The sequence below is a fragment of the Parasteatoda tepidariorum genome, chromosome 9 (assembly GCF_043381705.1).
Source record: "Parasteatoda tepidariorum isolate YZ-2023 chromosome 9, CAS_Ptep_4.0, whole genome shotgun sequence".
NCBI lineage: Eukaryota > Metazoa > Arthropoda > Arachnida > Araneae > Theridiidae > Parasteatoda > Parasteatoda tepidariorum.
Window position 1 is genome coordinate 21,303,495 of NC_092212.1, and position 20,891 is coordinate 21,324,385.

The following is a 20,891-nucleotide window of genomic DNA, read 5'->3' on the forward strand; positions in this document are numbered from 1 at the left end:
TTAAAATTGTGGAGCTGAGTCGTAACCTCCAGGCCTATACCTGGCTGTAGCGAGAGTGCTTTTTTAAAAAATATAAATTATCACATTTATATCACAGTTTTATATTTATATCAACAAATTTGAACGTGATTCAGACAGTTTGTCAATAAATAAATTACGTTTACCCATAACATCAACTTTAAATGTTTAAGAATAAGTCCAACTGTTTGAGTCAAATTTTCAGAATTAAAAAAGTTCAACATACGTATTTACATCTAAAGTCTGTCAATATTTCATTATGTTTTTTTTTTACGCAACAAACATAGGTCTTTCCAACATAACAAATATTTCAAAAATCTTGCTATTGATTTCATGAAAACTTGCATTTCTTGGTCCGGAGTTCATTGGAGAAGGAGAAAAAAAAAAAAAAAATCCATCAATGGAAGAAAGAAGAAAAAAACCATCAATGGAAAGGATGGATGAAACTGTAAGGACGGTCCCCGATTAGAAGATGGATGGAACGACTCTATGTTATCTTCGTGCTCCCTCTTTTTCTCTTACCGAGAACTTCAAAAAAACAGAGAACTTACTACGTGAGACTTTTAAATTCGAACCATTCTTTTCAATCTTTGCTAAAGAATAAAACAAACTTCCCCAGCAAAGAGATTCCGCGAATTTCTACCACGATTATTTTTTATAAAATTGCAGATGATGTTACTTTTAACCTGAAAAAGTTTTTTTTTTTCTCGTTTGGATGTGTGTGTGTTAGAGCCACAAAAATAAATAAATTAAACGAAAAAGTATGTAAAAAAATGTATTTCTTCAATTCCAAGTTTTATCTCGCAATTAACAAAATTCCTATTAATAATTAACAATTACCTAATTCCTATTAATAATTAACAAAATAGTTAACAAAATTCCTGTGGGTTGCAGTTCCGTTGTTACAAATCACTATTCAATACTATCTTTCTCCCACTGTTTAATAATTAACATGCTGAGGACGTCTTATAATAATAATATCAATAAACTAAACAATTTTTAACACCTCTTTATATGATTATACATTTTGAAAATATTTGCTCAAAAATTAGATCGAAATATCGTGCGATTTGCCGCAGTCTTAATAAGGAAATAAATTGAACTATGTTCCCGTTTTAAGTTGAACCATGGAATCGAGTTATAAAGTTGAAACAGGATTGATTTGCACTATAATACTGTTTAACTTTGCACAGCATTATTGTTTAAGGTTTAACTTTGCACCCCAAATTTGAACGGAATTTTATTCAATGTGTTCAAAAAATATGAATAGTGTACGTATAAATATGACTGCGTAGAAGAAAAATGAAAACTATATAAGAAAGTACAATAATTATTTTTTATTGCAAGCAATACAATAGAAATAAAAACCATTGAAAAGAAAGAGAAAATAGCAGAAGGACAAGAACGAATGATGAATTAAAAGCAGTTCAAAATATTTATAAGGATTCTCTTTGATAAAATGTCACTATGATAACGTCTTCACTTTTATCAAAATGTCTTTTCCTACAAAATATTCAAAGTGAAATAAAAACAGAAATTTAAAGCTTAAAATGGGATATGACCTAAAAAAAGAAGCTAATAGTGATGTTTTCATTAGTAATTGTTAAGTGACGCAACCACAAGAAACACGCATAGTAAACCAATAAGCTGCAATCTTCAACGCATATACAAGAGTAAATTATATCCGAAATTCACGAAGAACAAACTGTGTGAGGAAAAAACCAAAATGTATAAAAAATCAAAAACAATTTGAAAAAGTAAGGATTTTTTACTATTAATAATGTCAGTTACTATTATAACTATAATTACTGATTAATAAATTAACTATTCTCACTATTAATAGGATATAACGGTAACAAACGATGTCACTACATCAAAAAGTCATTTCAATTATTCAAAGCGAAATAAAAGATACAGTCGCTAATTGTAAAGTGGCGTAATCATATGAAAATCATGTATTGTGGTTCAAAAAACAGCTTTCTTCAATGAGTAATTTATATCCGAAATGCATGATTGAGTAATTACTCAACTAAACCTCCAGTAAAATGGTTATCTTTGTAAAAACGAGGCGGAAAAAGCATATTCAATAAAGAACAAATTACGAAAAATGAAGAAGTCGAACATTAATGTACAAAAAAAAAAAAAAAAAAAAAAAAAAAAAAAAAAAAAAAAAAAAAANAAAAAAAAAAAAAAAAAATATTGCCAGGAATAAAACAATTTGTGAGCGGTGTCAAAATGCCATTTTCAAATATCAAATCGGTATTTCAAACCAAATTTTTAAAAAGAAATAAAATTGATACTAAAAAATTGAAATGGCCCCAAACGCAACAAAAAAATTTCGACGTAGCCATCATTAGTTGTAAAGTAGTGTAAGAATTAAAAAAAACACACATATTACAATCGAATAAATAGCATTCTTCAATGCAGACACAAGAGTAATTTATATCCGAAATACAAGATAAGAGTTAACTCAATCAAAATCAAAATGGAGCAAAAGAAATTATAATCCAATAAATGTGAAGGGGGAAAAAAAACGAATGATACATAACAATTCAAAAAATTATTTAGGAAAAAACAACCTTTTCTTAATTATTTCCATGGATAAACAATTAATCAACGATAACAAACAATGTGGCAACACCAAAAGGTTATTTCAAACCAAATATTCGAAATAAAATAAATAAAAAAACACTGTCGTTAATTGTAACGTGGCCGAACCATAAAAAAAAACATGCATTGTGGTCCAATAGGCAGCATTCTTCAATGCAGATACAAGAGTAATTTACATCCGAAATTCACGATTGAGTTAACTTTATCAAAATCACCATCGTCGAACAAATAAAGCGGAAGAAAGTAGAAGGAAGAACTCAGTCATAGAAGGACCAAGAATTCAAAATGATTAATAGAACGGGAAATATAAACCAATAAACTCATTTAGGAACATGCAAATCTAAAGATGATCCTTAACCTTTTACCACAAAGCCTTGGGGTGATCCCATCCAACCGCATTGCATATTCACATAATCGAATCCCATAACAGAGAGAAATATGAGTAAACCATCCATCAAGCAAAGATAAATGGGCCACTGGTCTTCCATCAGCATAATTCATCTCGTCAATGGAAAAGCGTGGTCAGCCTTCATTTCCAACAAACCACCATCCCCGCATGAGGTGGATTGGTAACGATTCTCAATTCTGCACCATTTTGGTCCAGTCAAAAGGATGGTCGAGACAGTATGTATCACGCGGGCCATTCTCTATGGATGTCCCGCTGAGGACAAATGAGGTGAGTTCTGGGATGAAATGGATGGGCGAAGAGAGTTCTGTGCAAGGAGGAAGGGATCATGTGTGAGATAAATTGCGAAGCCAGTTTGTCAAGTGGAAGATAAGGGTGAAATTTACGGATTCTTGATAACAATCTTGAACAAAGTTTTTTCATTTAAATAGCACAGCCGGAGGAAGAAAGATGGAAGCATGACTTTAAATTTTATCACTGAGTAATAACAATATATTCCCAGACAGTAATAAAAAGAGATCTAGCTTAGAATTGTAACAGGGTACCCATACAAATGTCCTAGAATATGTTTAAAAGGCGCAATGACATTTCCCTCATCTCACACGAATACAAAGTATCAAAAGAATTTTAAAAGGAATTTCGTTTTAATATTAATAGAAGTTTTTTGTAGCCATACATAAAAAAGCACTCTTTTTCAACCTCCAAGCAAGTTTAACTAAGCTTCTTTTGGAACAAACTGTAGTAAAAAAAAAAGAAGAAAAAATAAATAAAAGGAAAAGAATTTTTACATTTTTATTATAACAACAAAGAAAATTAATGATTTTTCTACTTTCTGAATTCTTTTTAAGGTGTATTCTTTAAGTATTAGACACATTTATTATATTTTTATTTATATATATTATTTTTTTTAAGTATTAAAAAATGCAATGAAGCATAAAAAGGAGTTGTTCTAATATTAATAAAAGTTCTTGTGGAAATATTTAAAAATATATTTTATTTTCCCTTTGTGATTTATAACAAGTTTAACAGAATAATCTTTTTTTTCAATATCGTTAAAAATTTTGCAGTACTATAAAAATAGAACATTTCTATAATCTACAATGCAAATGTAATAGCTATGATGACATATTTCTCCAGCAATAAATGAAAAAAGAACTTTAATTATAATTAATACAGTCTAAGGAATTAAGGAATGTGTTGAACCATAATATGGTTTAAATTTGCTGAAACTTCAATATGAACCATAATTTGCTTCTCATACTTTATTACACGATAATATGGTTCATCTTCACGGTTCAATAACACCTTATTATGGTTGCAGAAAATTTGCTCGATATCATGGCTTGGGGTACCGTTATCATGGTTCAATGTTATACCGATTCTGAGAGTGTATAAAAAGAAGAACAACACTTTTCGTATATATTATTGAAATTCACTAAATTAGATTCGATTGTTATTACTTAAAAGTAATTTTTTTTAATAACGCTGTTTTTAATAACGCTGTATTCAAAAAAGCTCAAAGTCAACAATTTTGCAATTCACTATCAATTTAACCATCTAGCAAAAACACTATCATTTCACAGGGAATTTTAAAATTTTAATGACATGAAACAAAAATGATACAACTTTTCTTTACTAACATTTATCAAGACGTGTTAGTATTAAAATAATAATTTAGCACGAACTAACGTATCGTTGGAGAAAAAAAATCAACATCATAGACATGAAAGTTGATCAATTAAAAGCATTATCGATTATGCCAAGTCATTATCGATAATACTAAAAAAATAAGCAAAAGAATTTATTGAAAATTACCTTATTAAAACGCAAAAAAATTCTTTCCCGAAAGAAAGGAAAAACTACATCAAAACGCGTTGACATACATCAAAAATCTCAAAAATTCTTAGTCTAAAAGTCGATTGTTATTACTAAAAATATAGTTTTTTTTTCTTATAAAGTCATATTTCTTTTAACAAAAAATAAATAAATGAATAAAATAAATAAACGTAATATTGCGAACTAAAAAGAGGATAAGCTAAAGTAACAAAAATTATTTGATTTTAATTAACTATCTACGCTCAGAATGTACTTTCACAAGAGATTAAATTTTCTCCAAAAACTAATCAAGATTAAAACACTCTAAAAATGTTAATCTACAAGATAAAAACCAATCTCACTCATATATCACATCATTTTAAGAAAAATAATTTTAAAATCCCGAGTATGAAAGCCAATTTATTATTGATTAAAAGACATAAAATGCAGCAACAGCAAATTACTTACTTAAAACGCAACGGAAGAAGAAAAGAAAAAAGAACTGCATCCAAACGTTTTGACACCAAACAAAAACCCCAAACATCCAAACCCTGAAGCGAGGTAGAGGGACTAGAGTAGCTAGGACATGGTTCCCACTTTACCGACAAACCCTAGAGCTACAGACATTTAATTAAAGGAAACAAAGGAATAGGGATCAAATTCTGAGCCTGTAATTACAGTAATGCAGCTTTATATTACTTGCATGTTGAGAATGAATGGTCTTAACAGAAGAAATGTTGCAGACAAGCGACAGGGAAAATTGAAGAAGGATTTGTTATGTTTGAGTATCACAGCAAAAATAAATTTGGCGAGGAAAATGAAGTGAAGATTTTTTTTCTTCTTCTTCGGTCTTGTATTAGGGGATCATTATAGTAATATACAAGTATAGATGTAAGAATAATAAATGAAACATGGATCTTAAAAGTGATTGCTCCCCTGTGTTTCATTACGGGACGAGAATAATTTAATTTACAAAATGGAGAAAATTATGTTTATTCTCCCTTAATGACGCCGCTGATGTTTCAGAAATGGGGATGTTTTGGAGTTGCTCTTTGCCTTTTTTTTAATAACTGGTAATACTGAGATATGACACGCGAAATATACTAAGGAATAAAATTGGAAATCTAAATGGAAGGATATGTTAATAAACATTTTAAAAACAATCGATTTTTTTTTTTGTTTAAGAACATGTTATGTGTAGAACATTTATTTAGACAAAATTTAAAATAAAGTGGTTTAAACTAAGAATATATTTTTTTCTTCACAAGTCCCTTGTTTCCACACATTTTAAATTTATTTTCCGAAATGCTTTTTTCATTTCATTAGTGCTAGATTACATGCATTAAATGTAGTTTAGATACAAAACGAATTAGTACTCAAGAGCTTTTTTTTAGGAACGCTATAGGAATTTTAATTTTTTTTAACATAATTTACTTTCTTCTTTGAAATTCGGATATTTTTTCGACTTAACTAAATTACTTATTAAAATCCTTTTCTTTTAAATTTGGAAACATTTAATAAACAATTTGCAACTAATACTTTCTTTTAAATTATTTTTAGATTTTTTTTCTTTGTTTATAAAACCGTTTTATAAGTAGTTTTCCGCGAAATTCAGATACAAAATTGAATAAAAAAGCTTTCAACTAGGATTTTTTTTAATATATTTTCCAGTTGATTTCGCGGCATCTAATATTAATACATAAAACAATATTTTTAAAAAATAACTCAAGCATTTTTGGGATAATTTTATTTGAAGCATTTCAACTGTCAAAATTTTAGAATACGTTGAACCACAATATCGCTCAATTTTCCTGAAACCTTAACAAGGTACTAAGTTGAACCTTATTATCGTACTTTTTAAACTTGATTACACGATCACAAGGATTCAATTTGAACAGAAGTACTCGACACAGCATTAACTCTTCCATTGCAACGGACGAAATAATGCAATTGATTATTATTTTCTAAACAAAAATAAACAAGATTCAAAACAATTTGCGTCTCCCCCCCTCAATTTTAGTGCTCGTTGCGGAGGAACTCTTAGCACAAAATGAGGGACAGAGGCGAGCCTTTGCCACGATGAAAACGTTAAGAGTTGCTGCAATTTTGCTTCGTATTAAGGTAATAAGTACCGATAATTTTTTGTTATATCAATATTGCATCAATTTTGTTAAGAGAGTAGAAACAAAAAATTTTATTTTGAAAATTAAGTCAAACTTCATACATTTCTACACAAGACGTAAAACTTTAGCATTATATCAATTCAAAATTTAAAAGAAATATATATAGTATTTATAAAAAATAAAGATACAATTAAAGTAATCATATAAATAAGAACAAAATGTTAATTTTTTAAGTCCTAATTTAGTTTGCAATTGTTTGCAGTTTAATAATTTAAAAAAGTAATTTGTAGTTATACTTTATTATGACCTTGCATTTTCATTAATTACTTCCCCTTTAAAAAAAGTAATTAATGAAAAATTCAGTATAATTTTAACATTGCTAAGAACAAACAGATTTAGGCATTGATATAAAAGAAAATTCACCGTAATTAGTTTTATTATGTTTTAAGAATAAGGAAAGAGAGAACAGAAGAAGAAAAAAAAAATACCGTAATAATTTACATCGCTTCATTAGTGGTTGGAAAAGGATGAAATAATTTGATTTATTGTAAAAAAAAAATTGGATTTTTATCATTAACATTCAACTTAACGTTCTCATTTCCTTTAATTAGCATTTTTAAGAAGGGATCGATAACAACTCCCCGTTTTTAATGAAAGATGTTTCAAAATGAACTTCATCACTAAAAATCATTAAGTTATTTTAAAAACTAATACGTTTTGCAATTAGAAAAACTAAATAATTAAAAGAACAAAATGCTTTAGTAATTATAGAAAATGAATAACTTAAGAAGGTTTTTATTATAACAGTGTTTCAATTGGAAAATAAAACATTCATTTTTATTGTACTAAAGAAACTAATCTTTTATTATAACTACAATTTAACATAACATTTTCGAATTATCACAATAAAAAATAACAATACAATAATAATCCGAGGGGGGCAAATATATATTAAAATTTAAAAAATTTTTAAGTCTAATCATTGTATTTAATACCTAGACTTTCTGAAAACATTACACAACCTTTATTTTTAGTAAATTATTAAATGAAAGCAAATATATTAAAAAGAATTTAAATTAAAAAACTTGCATTATGTAGAGAGACAAAATGCTTTATTTATTTATTATTTATAAATTAATTTTGTAGAACTCAAGGATTTATATGAATCCAGTAAATTTCATCTTGACATTCAATATAGTTAATCAATATACCTCCCTCTACTTTTCATAAAATCAAATCCCAACTAATTCACACAATGAGGGTAATAAAATGTAAGTTACTTGAAAAATTGACACTTTTTGTTCCAGAATTAAAATTAGTTTTAAAAAAAATAATTTCGTAGAACTGAATGATTTTTTTAAGAATTCAGCAAATTTTATTTTGAAATTGAATAAAGTTTCTCTTTAATATCGTAATTATATTTTAAAAATTTATTTTGTTAAGTCTAAATACTTTAAGTCAATCATAAAGTAAATTTTATTTCTGAAATGTTATAAATCTTTAGATTATAACCTACTAGCCATAACTTACTAGTTCGCATTAAAAAAAAAAAAAAAAAAAAAAAAAAAAAAAAAAAAAAAAAAAAAAAAAACAGGAAATTTGTAAAACATTTTAGGAAATCTTAGAAATTCATTAAAAGAAAACAGGCTCAAAAACGAATCTAATTAGGGAATCTAGTTCTTAACTACACTCATTAAAAAAAAAAGAACAAGAACAGGAAATTAGTATAATATTTTAGGAAATCTTAGAAATTCTATATTAGAGAAGAGGCTCAAAAGCGAATCTAATTAGGGAATCTAGTTCGTAACTACATGCATAAAAAAAAGAACAAGAACAGTAAATCTGTAAAATAATTTTGGACATCTTCTTAGAAATTCATATTAAGAAAACAGGCTCAAAAACGAATCTAATTAGGGAACAAACATCTAAATATATTCTAGTATCCCAAATCTATACTCAAACCAGTATTTGGCAATTCCTGCTATAAGCTATGACAAAAATATTCAGCACATAAACAAGTTTTAATTTAGTAATGAATGGTTAAAAACAAATACTTACATTAAATTCAACCTGCTGGGGCATTCGTACACCTGGCCTCGGCCCTCCTGGATACCTCGGCGACATGAATGGCTGCAAAGAGAAGATAAACTATTTAAAATCTCATTTTCCTCACAAATGACACAGGCAGACATTAATATTCAGTGCAGTGGAAAACGCTTTTCCGATTTAACAAAAACAGATTCAGTCGTCCCTTAATTAAACGGGCAGGGCCCGTTGATGAATCGGGAGCGGGGACAGTAAATCAAACTTTATCGAGAGAGAGCAAACACACGAGATGAGGGTTAGTTTCAGAATTGTAAGGTCATGAATAGTTGATGAAAGGGAGAAAATAAACCCTCAGCACAACTACTAATGCGTAATGTCGTTAGTTATCGACTAACTTAGGCGGAAAATATCCGTTTATCTGATGAGGCACGAAATTAAAGTCGTTTTGAGATTCGCGACTTAAAGGGATACATTTGTTTATTTCAAAGATGAAGTTCAGTTTTGTAATCAAATATGAAAATGACTGAATGTTATTATGCGCATTTCAGCTAGTTTTTAATAACCAATTAGGACACCCTCCCAATCTCATTTATTTAAACAAAGTTTAATAAATAACATTAAAAAAAAATCCAACCTGAATTTGGCTACTGATAATTACAATACTAAATTACAATACCCGTTTATTACTTATTTGATAAAGAGGTGGCATAATACACAATTATTCTCCAAAACTTAAAAGGAAAAAAAAAAAAAATTTCCCCCTTTTTTCTTTCAAATTTTTGTAAAATATCAACGACGAAACTATTAAGCCAAGGGAATTAAAAAATTTAAAAATAGGAAAAAAAAATTTCAGTATTTTAATTTTGGAGCATAGCTTTAAATTTGAACTACATATACTATCTAGCTAAAAAGAGTTGTCTGTACTTTAACACGAACAAAGCTTAAATATTTATTTAAAAAAAAAATCAAATCTATAATTTTAAACTATAGAATTACGTCATCTTGCCCTTAAGAATTACCTGGGCTTAAGATAGGAGGAATAGCTTAAATATTTTTAAAGTTATTACACTTTTTTTTTAAAAAATTTGTCTTAGCTAAACAGTTAAACTAAGGGGAAAATATTTTGCAAATGATCTAAATCTCAATATATGCTTCATTTACACGAAGAAACTATTGCGTGCGACGTTTTAAAAATGGGTTAAGAAATATATATTAAAAACGTTGCACTTTGTACAAACATTAAAGTGATGAAGATTTATTTAAACTTGCTATATTAGCCGTATTTAATTTATATGGTGAAACTAAAAAACATTTCTGTCAAATACTAGGACAGGACAGTTGTAATAGAAATATTATTATAACAGTGATAATTTTAATAAGAATTGTATCTGTCATTTTTCATTTAAAAATCTCCGCCCCTTTTTCAAATTTGTCCTATTTATAGAAAAAATCAATATTTTTCAATTTTTCAAAGTCCCCAGAAAAGTAATCAGTTTCAGATCGGGAAAAAAGTGTTACATTTTGTCTGAGATCAATTATTGGATACAAAAACTTTTAGTTCGAATCTTTTCGTGAGGGGTTTATCTGCGCCCATTTCGATTTATAAAAAAGTTAGAACAGAATTGAAATATGGTTCTTATGCACAAGGAAATTCCAGCAAGTGTTTTTTCCTTTAATATAATTTTAAACAAAATTTTTAATGATGTTGTTGCTAGAAAACTTTATTGTCATTCAATTTCTTTAATTGTTTTTTTCCTCCTTTAAAAAATTGAGCCAGTTTTATAGCATCAAATTAATATACACTGATTTTTTTAAAGTTTCGTATCCATTTTATTTTGTGGATGCTGCATTTTTCAAAAATGACAAATATTAAAGAAAAAAAGAAGAAGAAAAAAAAACTGATATTGATAAAAGCGATGCAATGAATAAAAAATAAAAATCGATTTTATTTCAAATATACCGATTTTTAAAGTTTCGTATCCATCTTATTTAATGCTGTATTTTTCAAAAATAACAAACATTAAAAAAATAAATAAATAAATAAAAACTGCTTCTGATAAAAGAGTTGCAATAAATAAAAAGTAAAACTCGATCTCCTTTCAAAATCAAACGCCTCATATACTCTTTAAAATATGCAAATTAAATTCACAAAAGAATATAGTAGCATTATTTTTACAAAAACTTGAACATGAATTAGATTACTTCGAAGCAATTTTTTTGATAGCATGTCCATAAAAAAAAAAAATTAATTAACATAAAAGCTAGAAAGCAAAAAAGAAATCGTCACTTTTGATTTTGTTGGTATTTAAAGCAAAAATATTTAATCTGAGCTGTTTTTAACGTCTATTAATCAAATAAAAAAAAGGAAGTATTCTTTTTTGGAAAGACAATAAATAATTTAAATTTAATTAAATAAAGAATTAACATCCGAAATATACTCTTGAAAAATGAAAAAGAATCGCATTACAATTTAAAAACTAAATCTATTCCAACAAATTTCAATTTTAATTTAATTCAATCAAAAATTATGAGCAAAAAAATGGAAACGATTCTCTATTCTTACTCCGAATTGAAATTTGAATACTGACGAGAAAAAAAATGATAATGATACTAATAAATGGAGGAAATGGCAACACAAAAAAGTAAGCTTATGTTGCGATTTAAATAAGCGAAGATCTTTTTAATATCTCATTATTAACTTTCTTTTTTTCTCATCAACAGAACTTATTTTTCTTTCATTTATGATTCAACAATCGAAATTTAGAAGAATAAGGAAATGGATAAAAAAGAAAGAAAAATAAAAGCAAATTGAAAATATTCCAATTTCTCATTCATTAAACAGATTGGAAGCGTCGGTTTTTATCAATATGGAAAATTGGAAATAAATTTTAAAAAAATAAAAAATATTTGAATAACTCTGAAATATTTATTTAAATCTTACGAGCTAATATATATAATACATGGACGAGTTATTGATCTAGAAAAGGCGGGGGAAGTAGACGGAAGAAAAAAAAAATTAGTGATTATCTGTCATTGTTCAGTTTCGGCTCAGGAATGACATAAAACTGTTGGGAGAAGATTTTGAACTGTGTTCAGTCGATGAATAGAGAATTTAATTAATTTTTGGAATCCGCAGTTCTTTAATTTCGCAGCATCCTAAATGTACAAATTTGTTCTGAAGTTTCTAAGTGCTATTTGTTCTCTATGTTCTTAGCTACAGCTGGCAATTTACCAAAAGTTGTAAAAGCAGTTCAAATAAATGATAGTAAGTAATTTTTCATGGCTCGTTTAACAATTGGCAACTTGCAACATTTTTGATTATTAAAATTTGTTAACCCTTTGACGCAGATGGGACGCCAGTGTCCCTTTTATATCTATATATATTTTTTTTCTTCTGACGCTTTAATTAAGCACAAGCAAATATATATTTTTAGGCATTTTCTCATTATAAAAAAAAAAAAAACAGTCTAATAATTACTAAAATCTGTTAGCTTAATCAAAATTATATTTGTACAAAAATATAAAATAAAAAAAAGTAGATGGATTCAACAATTTATTAATAATTGGGTTTTGTAAATCAAAGAAATTTCAAGGATGAATAACAGTTTCTCTTAGATCTAAACTGCAAGTAAGCTCGAATTTGAAAAATCATTGTTTGGAAGAGAGCCGTGTTTGGAAGATTTTACTCTTAACGCAGAAAAAGACATAGGTATCTCAAGTTGTATTTCATAACCATTAATTATTAATAAGCTAAACACAATATTTCGTTACTTCTTTTCACCTCAATAAAAAATAATGAAAAATATGTTTAATAAAAATTCTGCGTCAAAAAGGTTAAACTTTAATAATGAGAGAAATGAAATAATTATTTTTCAGTAATATACCCTTTCAGTGGCATTATTCAGTTATCCATATTTCAGTCAAAGACAGAAATAACTTTAGTTGTGCCTAGTCTAAGCCTATAAATATCTTTCCTAGAAATCAATTTAAGTCATACTTTAACGAGTGGAAAATGAACATTAGATATAAAATATATATTTTAACTATTCCCATAACATTTGGCTGGTTGGAAACTACTGAACTAACAAGTCAACTGAACTAACTACTGAACAACATTTTGTATATGGCATGTTACTATACAGATATAAAACTTTATTCGCAACTTTATTGTTGTTTACAACAAAGAATTGTAGCTAAATTGGCTACTTCATAATATTAGTGCTCCGTTGGAGCCGGTTGAATATTAATATCGTTCAATTTCGTCAGAACCTTAATATTGTGGTAAGTGGAACCATATTATTGTACTTCTTAAACTGAATTACACACAAACACAAACATGATTTAACTTGAACGGAATCATGGTTTAACTTGAACGGAATCATGGTTTAACTAGAACGGAACCCCGATTCATTTTAACATTTTGCAGCAAATTAGCACCGCATTACGGTTTAAGGAGCAGAATCTAGATTTTCGAGGGAGATTCTAATTTCATTTTTTTATAAGTGGCAATAAAATGTATACATAGATAGTTTTATCTTTGTTTACAAGTTGATTCATAAGGATTTGAGCACGACGCGGTTTAATAGTGTACCACTTTTTCTCTGAGTGTGGAGAAGACAAAACTGTGGTTTGCCAATATTTACGATAAAAACTGCTGTATAACATTGCTGTTGCATAAATAAAAAATAGGCAGATACAAAAGGTTGTTACATCTTGGGAAATCAAACCCAGGCCAAATCGGGAAGAAATAAACACAGAATACTGCTTAATCAACTTAATCTGTTCATGGTATAACTTAAATCTATTTTAATTATAACGATATTGATCCATATGATATAATTTGAAAAGATCAAATAACTAAAAAAAAACAACAAATATAAATCAAATCAAGTTTCGCATGTTTAACAGCAGCTGGACATAAACATAATTTAGCAACCTATCCTCCTCTTAAAAAAAAAAAAAAGAAGAAAAATTTAATGAGAACTTTTTATTTTCGCGTGTTAACGATGTAAAAAAAGAAAGAATGAAAGAGACAGAGACAGCAAAATAAGAAGTCAAACATCTTAAGATCAGCAGATGATGAACATCTTTACCAGATGGGAAGACGCTGCCAAAAAAGAAGTTAATCCCTACCTTTTTCACGCAAGTTGCTCACAGTTCATTAACGAAAAACCGCTGAAACACATATGCCCGTTTACAGTTTTAAAAATAGCTTTTTCGGGAGGAAAAAGTGGTGCTGATAAGTTCCCCTGGCTCATTAAAGACGAAATGTTCAAGAGAAACAAAAATAATGCCCACCCATTACGCGGACAGCGCATTAAACAGGCATTTCAAAATATGCTTAGCGCAATATTTTTCCGTGTACTCAGTTTCTTTTTTCTCGCAGCCTGTAAAAAGCCTCCTTTTCACAATGATAGATAGCTAATGTTAACGTGCCCACATCCAGAACTCCATAGGAATATTAAAATAGGGGATTTTAATACTCTTCTAGGAAGGTTAACAGTTGACAAAAGAAATGATCAAGAGTACACAAAGACTTTTAAATCTAGTTTTCCCACTCATGGTTTTAAATCTAGTTGATGGTTTGAAGGACGTGGAATAGAAAGTTTTGCGAACATATCTGTAAATACTAACTATAATGAAAGCTTATAGTAAATAACTATACCTATAATACCTAATAACACTCTAATGTACCTATATATATTTATAGCAATTAATCTGTAACCAAAATATAAATATCTATAAAATAATAAATTAAACCTATGGTAAAAAACCTAAGTTCGAAATAAATAAGACAAGCAAAAACTAATAATATATTGCTGTGTATTACTTAATATAAATTAATTAAATATTTAAAAAAAAAACAATAAAGATATGAACTTAAATAAAATATATTTTATTTATTTTACATTATTAACGTTAAAATAGTTAAATATTTTGATGAATTAAAAAAGTAATTTTCAAACACTTTTCAATGTTTTATATTAAAAATGTTAAATGCGGCGGAAATTTACAGTTGGAAATGCAGTCATATTATTCCATACGAAAGTTGTGACTCAGAATAGTGAAGATTTTGGCACACATAAAAGAATATAACTTAAGCGAAACAAAAGCCAAAAGCTGGCAATGGGAAATATGGTTAAAAAGAAAAAACTATGCGTAATTTCTTTCTGGAAACAGCCTCCAAACAATGTTGACTGTATATATATTATCTCTTTCTTAAAATCAACACAAAAGCTATTCACAACCCAAACTGGCGTAATAGTTGGGAGTTAATTTAATATTCAGTATTTTACATCCAAATAACGCTATTCACAAAGAAAAAAAAATATATGTTTAAACTTTTCTAAAAAAAAATTTTCTATAGTGTTCTAAAAAAAATTTAGAATGTATAAATAATTTTCGATTGAATAAAATTGATATAAAACGATATTTTTATCGTTCAAATAAGAATTATAAAACGTTTTTTCTTTCATAAAAACAAGAATAATAAAACGATTTATTTAATAAAAATAAAAAGAACAGAACGATTTTTTTTGTAAAAAAAAAAAAAAAAAAAAAAAAAAAAAAAAAAAAAAAAAAAAAAAANAAAAAAAAAAAAAAAAAAAAGAAAGTTAAAACGGTTTTTTCTTCGTAAGGATGATATAAAGATTTTCGTAACAGACCTTTGATTTTAAAACGATTGATAAATTAATTTTAACACAAATGAGTTCATATAGAATAATTTTAATAGAATGTATAAAAGCATGAAGGAAGTAAGTAGAAAAAAATCAGATATCTTTGTATGGTGACATAAATTATACACCCCATTCCATAGCTCTTATAAGTGTCAGTAAGTCCATTTAGCTGTCAGCGCTGGCCTTCCGTGACAGACACCTACGCATTCCCATATGACCACAGTAGGGGAAAGAGACGATCCCCTACTCTCTCCAAGATTGATGTTCTTGTTTATCTATACGAAAGTAACATCACGTTTTAGAGGACAAGTTATTTGGGCTTTAAAGCCTCTTTGAATAAAACTTTTGACACACAGCATTAAAAAAATCGCTTTAAAACGCTAATATCTTTTCAATCATTAATATTTATTGTCAATTTTTTATGCAATAATTATTTACAAACATGTAAAAAAAAAAAATAATAAAAATTTAAAAAAAAATTTATTCGATNAAAAAAAAAAAAAAAAAAAAAAAAAAAAAAAAACACATTTTTTTAAGTTAATTTAATGCTTATGATACTAAGATAACAAGCGCCGACTTTGAATCAAAATAATAAAAAATGGCTGAGAAAAAATATGTTTCGTAATTTTTATGAATAAGGAATAGCATATATAAAAGTTTTCTACCGTACTTATGTACAAAGATGTTGAAATACACTTTATTTTAAGGTTTTATACTTAACGTATATGACTTTAAAGTAATAATATTAGATTTAAATTAAAACTACATAACAAAAAGCTTATAAATGAAATCTACAAAACATTATACATTACAAAATAGCGAAATTAATTGAATATATTTTTTACAGGAAAAAAAATTTATTTAAATAAACAATTTTTTTTAAAGATTTTTTAGGACTTAATTACTTTGAATTCATGTCTTGGTTCATGACAATTTAAATCATAGCCGACAAAATGACCATACCATACCGCGTGAATAGACAAAGGAAATCTTTCGTGGAAGATTGCATAATTATAAGAATTTAGCTAAATTTACGCTAATTTATAAATAATTTGATGACGATTTAAACTATCACAGCCGACATTATGGCGATATCCATAGGGCGTGAATGGACAAAGGAAATCTTCCAACAGATTAGTGAAATACTGCGCCCCTGAGGTTATGTTAGAAGAGATCATTAGCAAAAACATGAAGCTCTCTGATGGGAGCGAAAGGAAAGAAGAAGAAAAAAGGAAAGTGAATCAACTCAAGAGAAGAATCTTATAGAAGAGTAGAGCTTTGTTAAACATAATTCTTTAAGTTGAATAGAATCCTTAGGAAAGAATGCTTCACTATGTGAGAGAATTTTCTTGCACAAGGACCCCGATGGTTTCTTGCGCGCTTGCCAAATGAGGCTACACAATCTTCCTGTGGTCAGAGAAAAGAATGGGAAGAGAAATTTCGGTATTATTCGGTTTATTATTTTTATTTTTACTTCGGTTCATTCATCGGTCTCGTTCCCTATACAACAGTAATGACGTAGCCAATAGACTCGCTTACGGAGCGGAATTGCCAGTGATGCTCTTTTCCATTTTCTTACAAAAGAGAAAGTTTTCCATACAAGGGGACATGAGAAAATTTAGAAACATTAGGTATTACAAATTTTTTTTGTTGCAGATTCAGTAAAATAAACAATTGTTCAGAAATAAAAAGGAAGGTTTAGAGGACGGGTACTCTATGGAACATTTAAGAAGAATTTATACTTGCCTGCCATTTTCAAGATAATAGAAAATTTATAGTACATATTTCCTCATTATTCATTTATTATTATCACTATTTTTTTTATTTTTATTTATTTAGATTGGAAATAAACACGCAGGGTTGCGAATTCTGAGCAAGAGAGTAGCGTCTTTATTCTTTGGTAAGCTTTCTTCCCGTGTTTTTTCTTTACGAATATTCAGAGCGTTTTTTTAGGTGGAATGGTCGATAGCAGCTACTTTTAAATAACAAATTATAGTTAATACGATGTAAAACAATATCCTGAGCAAACATATTTTCCAAAGTAGTAGGTTTCAACGTCGTATGTTATTAGTTGCTTAGTCTTCCATTTAATTGGCACTCGTGTAATATATTCGATCATACGGAGAGGAAACAAATAGGTTCTCGATCTGTTATGTAAGTCGACAACAAAAATCGACTTTTTCTTTAGCTAAATTGCATTATGCATGACACTATGTTTATGGTTGTTTACAATACATATATATCGTATAATATTATACAAATTGTATATTTAGAACAACTGTAACAAATCTTCTCGTGGTTGAATTGTGGTTTCATTGGTTGAACTGTATTACGTAAACTGTTATTACAGTTATTAACAGTAATTGTGTAATTTTACCTTCCTTTCCTTTGTTCTATAAGTTAATGCTCGAGAAGTCTATAGTAAAATAACCAGTGAAAAGGAAAGCTTTATTGATGTATTTTGTGGTCACTGGATCTTGTGGTCACGTATTCCTGCTTCAACTGTTAATAACAGTTTAAGTAATACAGTTCACCCAATGAAAACGTCACTTATTTATATTACAGACACGGGAAGATTTACTATAGTTCTGCTAAATATACAATTTGTATAATATTATACGATTTACAAATAATACGATTATAAGCACTTTAAAAAAAATCACAATTAGGAAGAATTGTAAAGTTTTTGACAATTGCCGGTTTTATCTCGTTTTAACCGTCATGTCCAAAAAAAAAAAAAGAGAATCTTTAGGCATTGTTTTTGACAATTGTCAAAATATTTGAATCATGTAAAACGAATGGCGTTTTCATACGCTACGGACTGACGATACGCCGAAATAGATTGGGGTTGAATTAATTGTGAAAACGTTGAACAGAACAATGTCTTCCTGCATAATTCGTAGCGAAAATCATCATTGTAAAGGAAAAATCTCATTTTGGAAAAGGGAAAATTAACCCTTTCGAGCCGACTGTCACATATATGTGACAGCAAGAAACGCGCTCACTTCCCGGCCGACACACCCGCGTGTCAGAGAGTTTTCTCGTTCACCCCCGACCGTCACTTATTTGTGCCAGCATTTCGGAACGTTTTAAAAAATGAAATTTCTTCCAAAAGATGGCATTGTATGTCCATATGGTTTCAGATACATGTAGATTTGACCTTCTACTCAAGATGAAAGTACATTCACGTGGTTTTTAGGGGAAGGAGTGGAGGGGGGGAATGTTTTATGAGGGCTCTTTAAATTAGCACGTGATATTTATTTACAGTAAGTAAGGGAGTTTTTTTTTTCTCTCGCTACTTTCGATTTTCGGATTAGTTTTTAGTGGATAATTAGATCTTGTAGGCTTGAATTTTTTTTCTTTTTACCGTTAGAATGTCGAAGCGTCGAAAATTTTTAACTGAGCTGGAAATAGAGGAAATTATGCAAAATATTTAAACTTATTAATATTTATATTACATTTAAACAAGAAATAACTTAAGTAAATAAAGTATCCATAGAAATATATATAAAGCATATGTCACTTAAATACTCTACAGAACAATATTAAACAACGCGCTGATATTTCGGTAATTTCATGGAATTAGGCTTAACATCAAGAAACCCTCCGGCCCTGGGGAGACACACGCTAGAGAGACTGCCGGCCTCAGCGGTAAGCGCGCTTTCGCGCTTTGCGTCGCGAAAGGGTTAAGCACTTTTTAAAAACACGCCATGAAAAAAGCATCTTTAAGGGCTTTTAAAAAACGAAAATCGAAAATAAGCACCTTTAAGCACTTTTTAAAAACGCTACGCACCCTGTTAAAACCGAATTTTAATTATTGATTAATATTTTGCAACACATCTTTGGAAATAACCTTTACTTTCGGATTAGATATTCTGAAACAGAGTCCACTTTAGGCTGAGAGAAGAGAAGAGCAAAGATCAAAAGTCGTTATGTTGGAGCAGGAAGAAAAATAGAAAAGGGGTGGTATTCAAATTCCCACCCACCAAAGGCAGTAAAACGAAACTTAAGTCAGTGGCACAACACACAGATGTTAAAATACACATAATTCCAGTCTCTCGGAACCTTGTGTTTGCAGAGGCACAAAAATTCCAGAAATGCTTTCCCACTTTGGGGAAAGGAACAGAGGAGAAGGGAAATGAAAAATGTTGACTGGAATCGTAAACATTGAAGTTTTAGATGAGAAGCGGGAGATATGATGATCCTCAAATAGTGCTCTTTTATCTTCTTTTTTTTTATTTCTATGTTCTGTGGAGAGTTAGAAGTAATTTTCTTCCAAACCCAAGCGGAACGATAATGTAGAAGTAATATTAAAAAAGAGAGAGAAATGGACTACGAAATAGGATTCAAGTGAAATGGGATCTCAACAAAATAACTGAACTCAATAGCCAGTGATTTGCAAACACATAAAGTTACAATTTAAATTCGTAAAATTTTGCGAAGCAACAAAATGAAATGTATTTATTAAGTCAAAAAATAAAATCCATGTGTTGCAACGTAAATAAAAATAATTATTTTTAAGAAAATAAGAAACTCAACAGTTCATAATGATGCAAAAATTCATTATTTTAATTTTTTCTCTGCACTCTGCTTAAAAAACTTAACATTGTAAATTTTAAAATAACTAGGTTTTTTAGTTTTCGTAATAACTATATTAAACCTACAATTTTAGTAATTTTTGAACATGTTATACCATATCATTATATTTGTTGCAACCATAATGGCGCAAAGTTGAACCCTATTTTGAGAGATTTTGGGTAGAGTCACGTTAACCGTAACGATAACCTTATTTTCTGCCCACAGGCGTATATATTAGAAATTTTTACGCATGCGCTGTGAAGCTCAAATAATATAAACGATAGCGTTACTGTGAATTATAACATTTTGCAAAACTTTTCTACCATTGTACAATTTTAACTTAATTATATGACATTGCTCAACTTGCACAGAAAAATGATTAAATTTAACACCTTGTTAAGGTGTAGAAAAATTTTACACTATATCAAGAAACGATTTTTTTTTTCGGGCAGAGCACATCAGAACTCTTGGGCTAACTTACAGCGTATTTTATATTTTCTCTTTTAAAAACATTTGGCCAAACACGCATGAAGACGAAGGATTTGAAATTAACGTCATCGAGCAAGATCGTGCTTTTTTAGAAATTTTGGAGAATGTTGAACCATAGTATCGATTATA

The 20,891-nt window shown here is 28.6% G+C and overlaps 1 protein-coding gene across 4 annotated transcripts in view; it reads right to left on the bottom strand.

Moving 5' to 3' along the window:
- Nucleotides 1-20,891, bottom strand: part of LOC107445773 (Sequence-specific single-stranded DNA-binding protein) — a 254,058-nt gene that overhangs the window by 43,446 nt on the left and 189,721 nt on the right. For all 4 annotated transcript variants that reach the window (XM_071184737.1, XM_016060249.3, XM_016060248.3 and 1 more), the window contains one exon: nt 9,031-9,102. In XM_071184737.1, the coding sequence (XP_071040838.1) occupies nt 9,031-9,102 (72 nt within the window). The remainder of the gene's footprint in view (nt 1-9,030; nt 9,103-20,891) is intronic.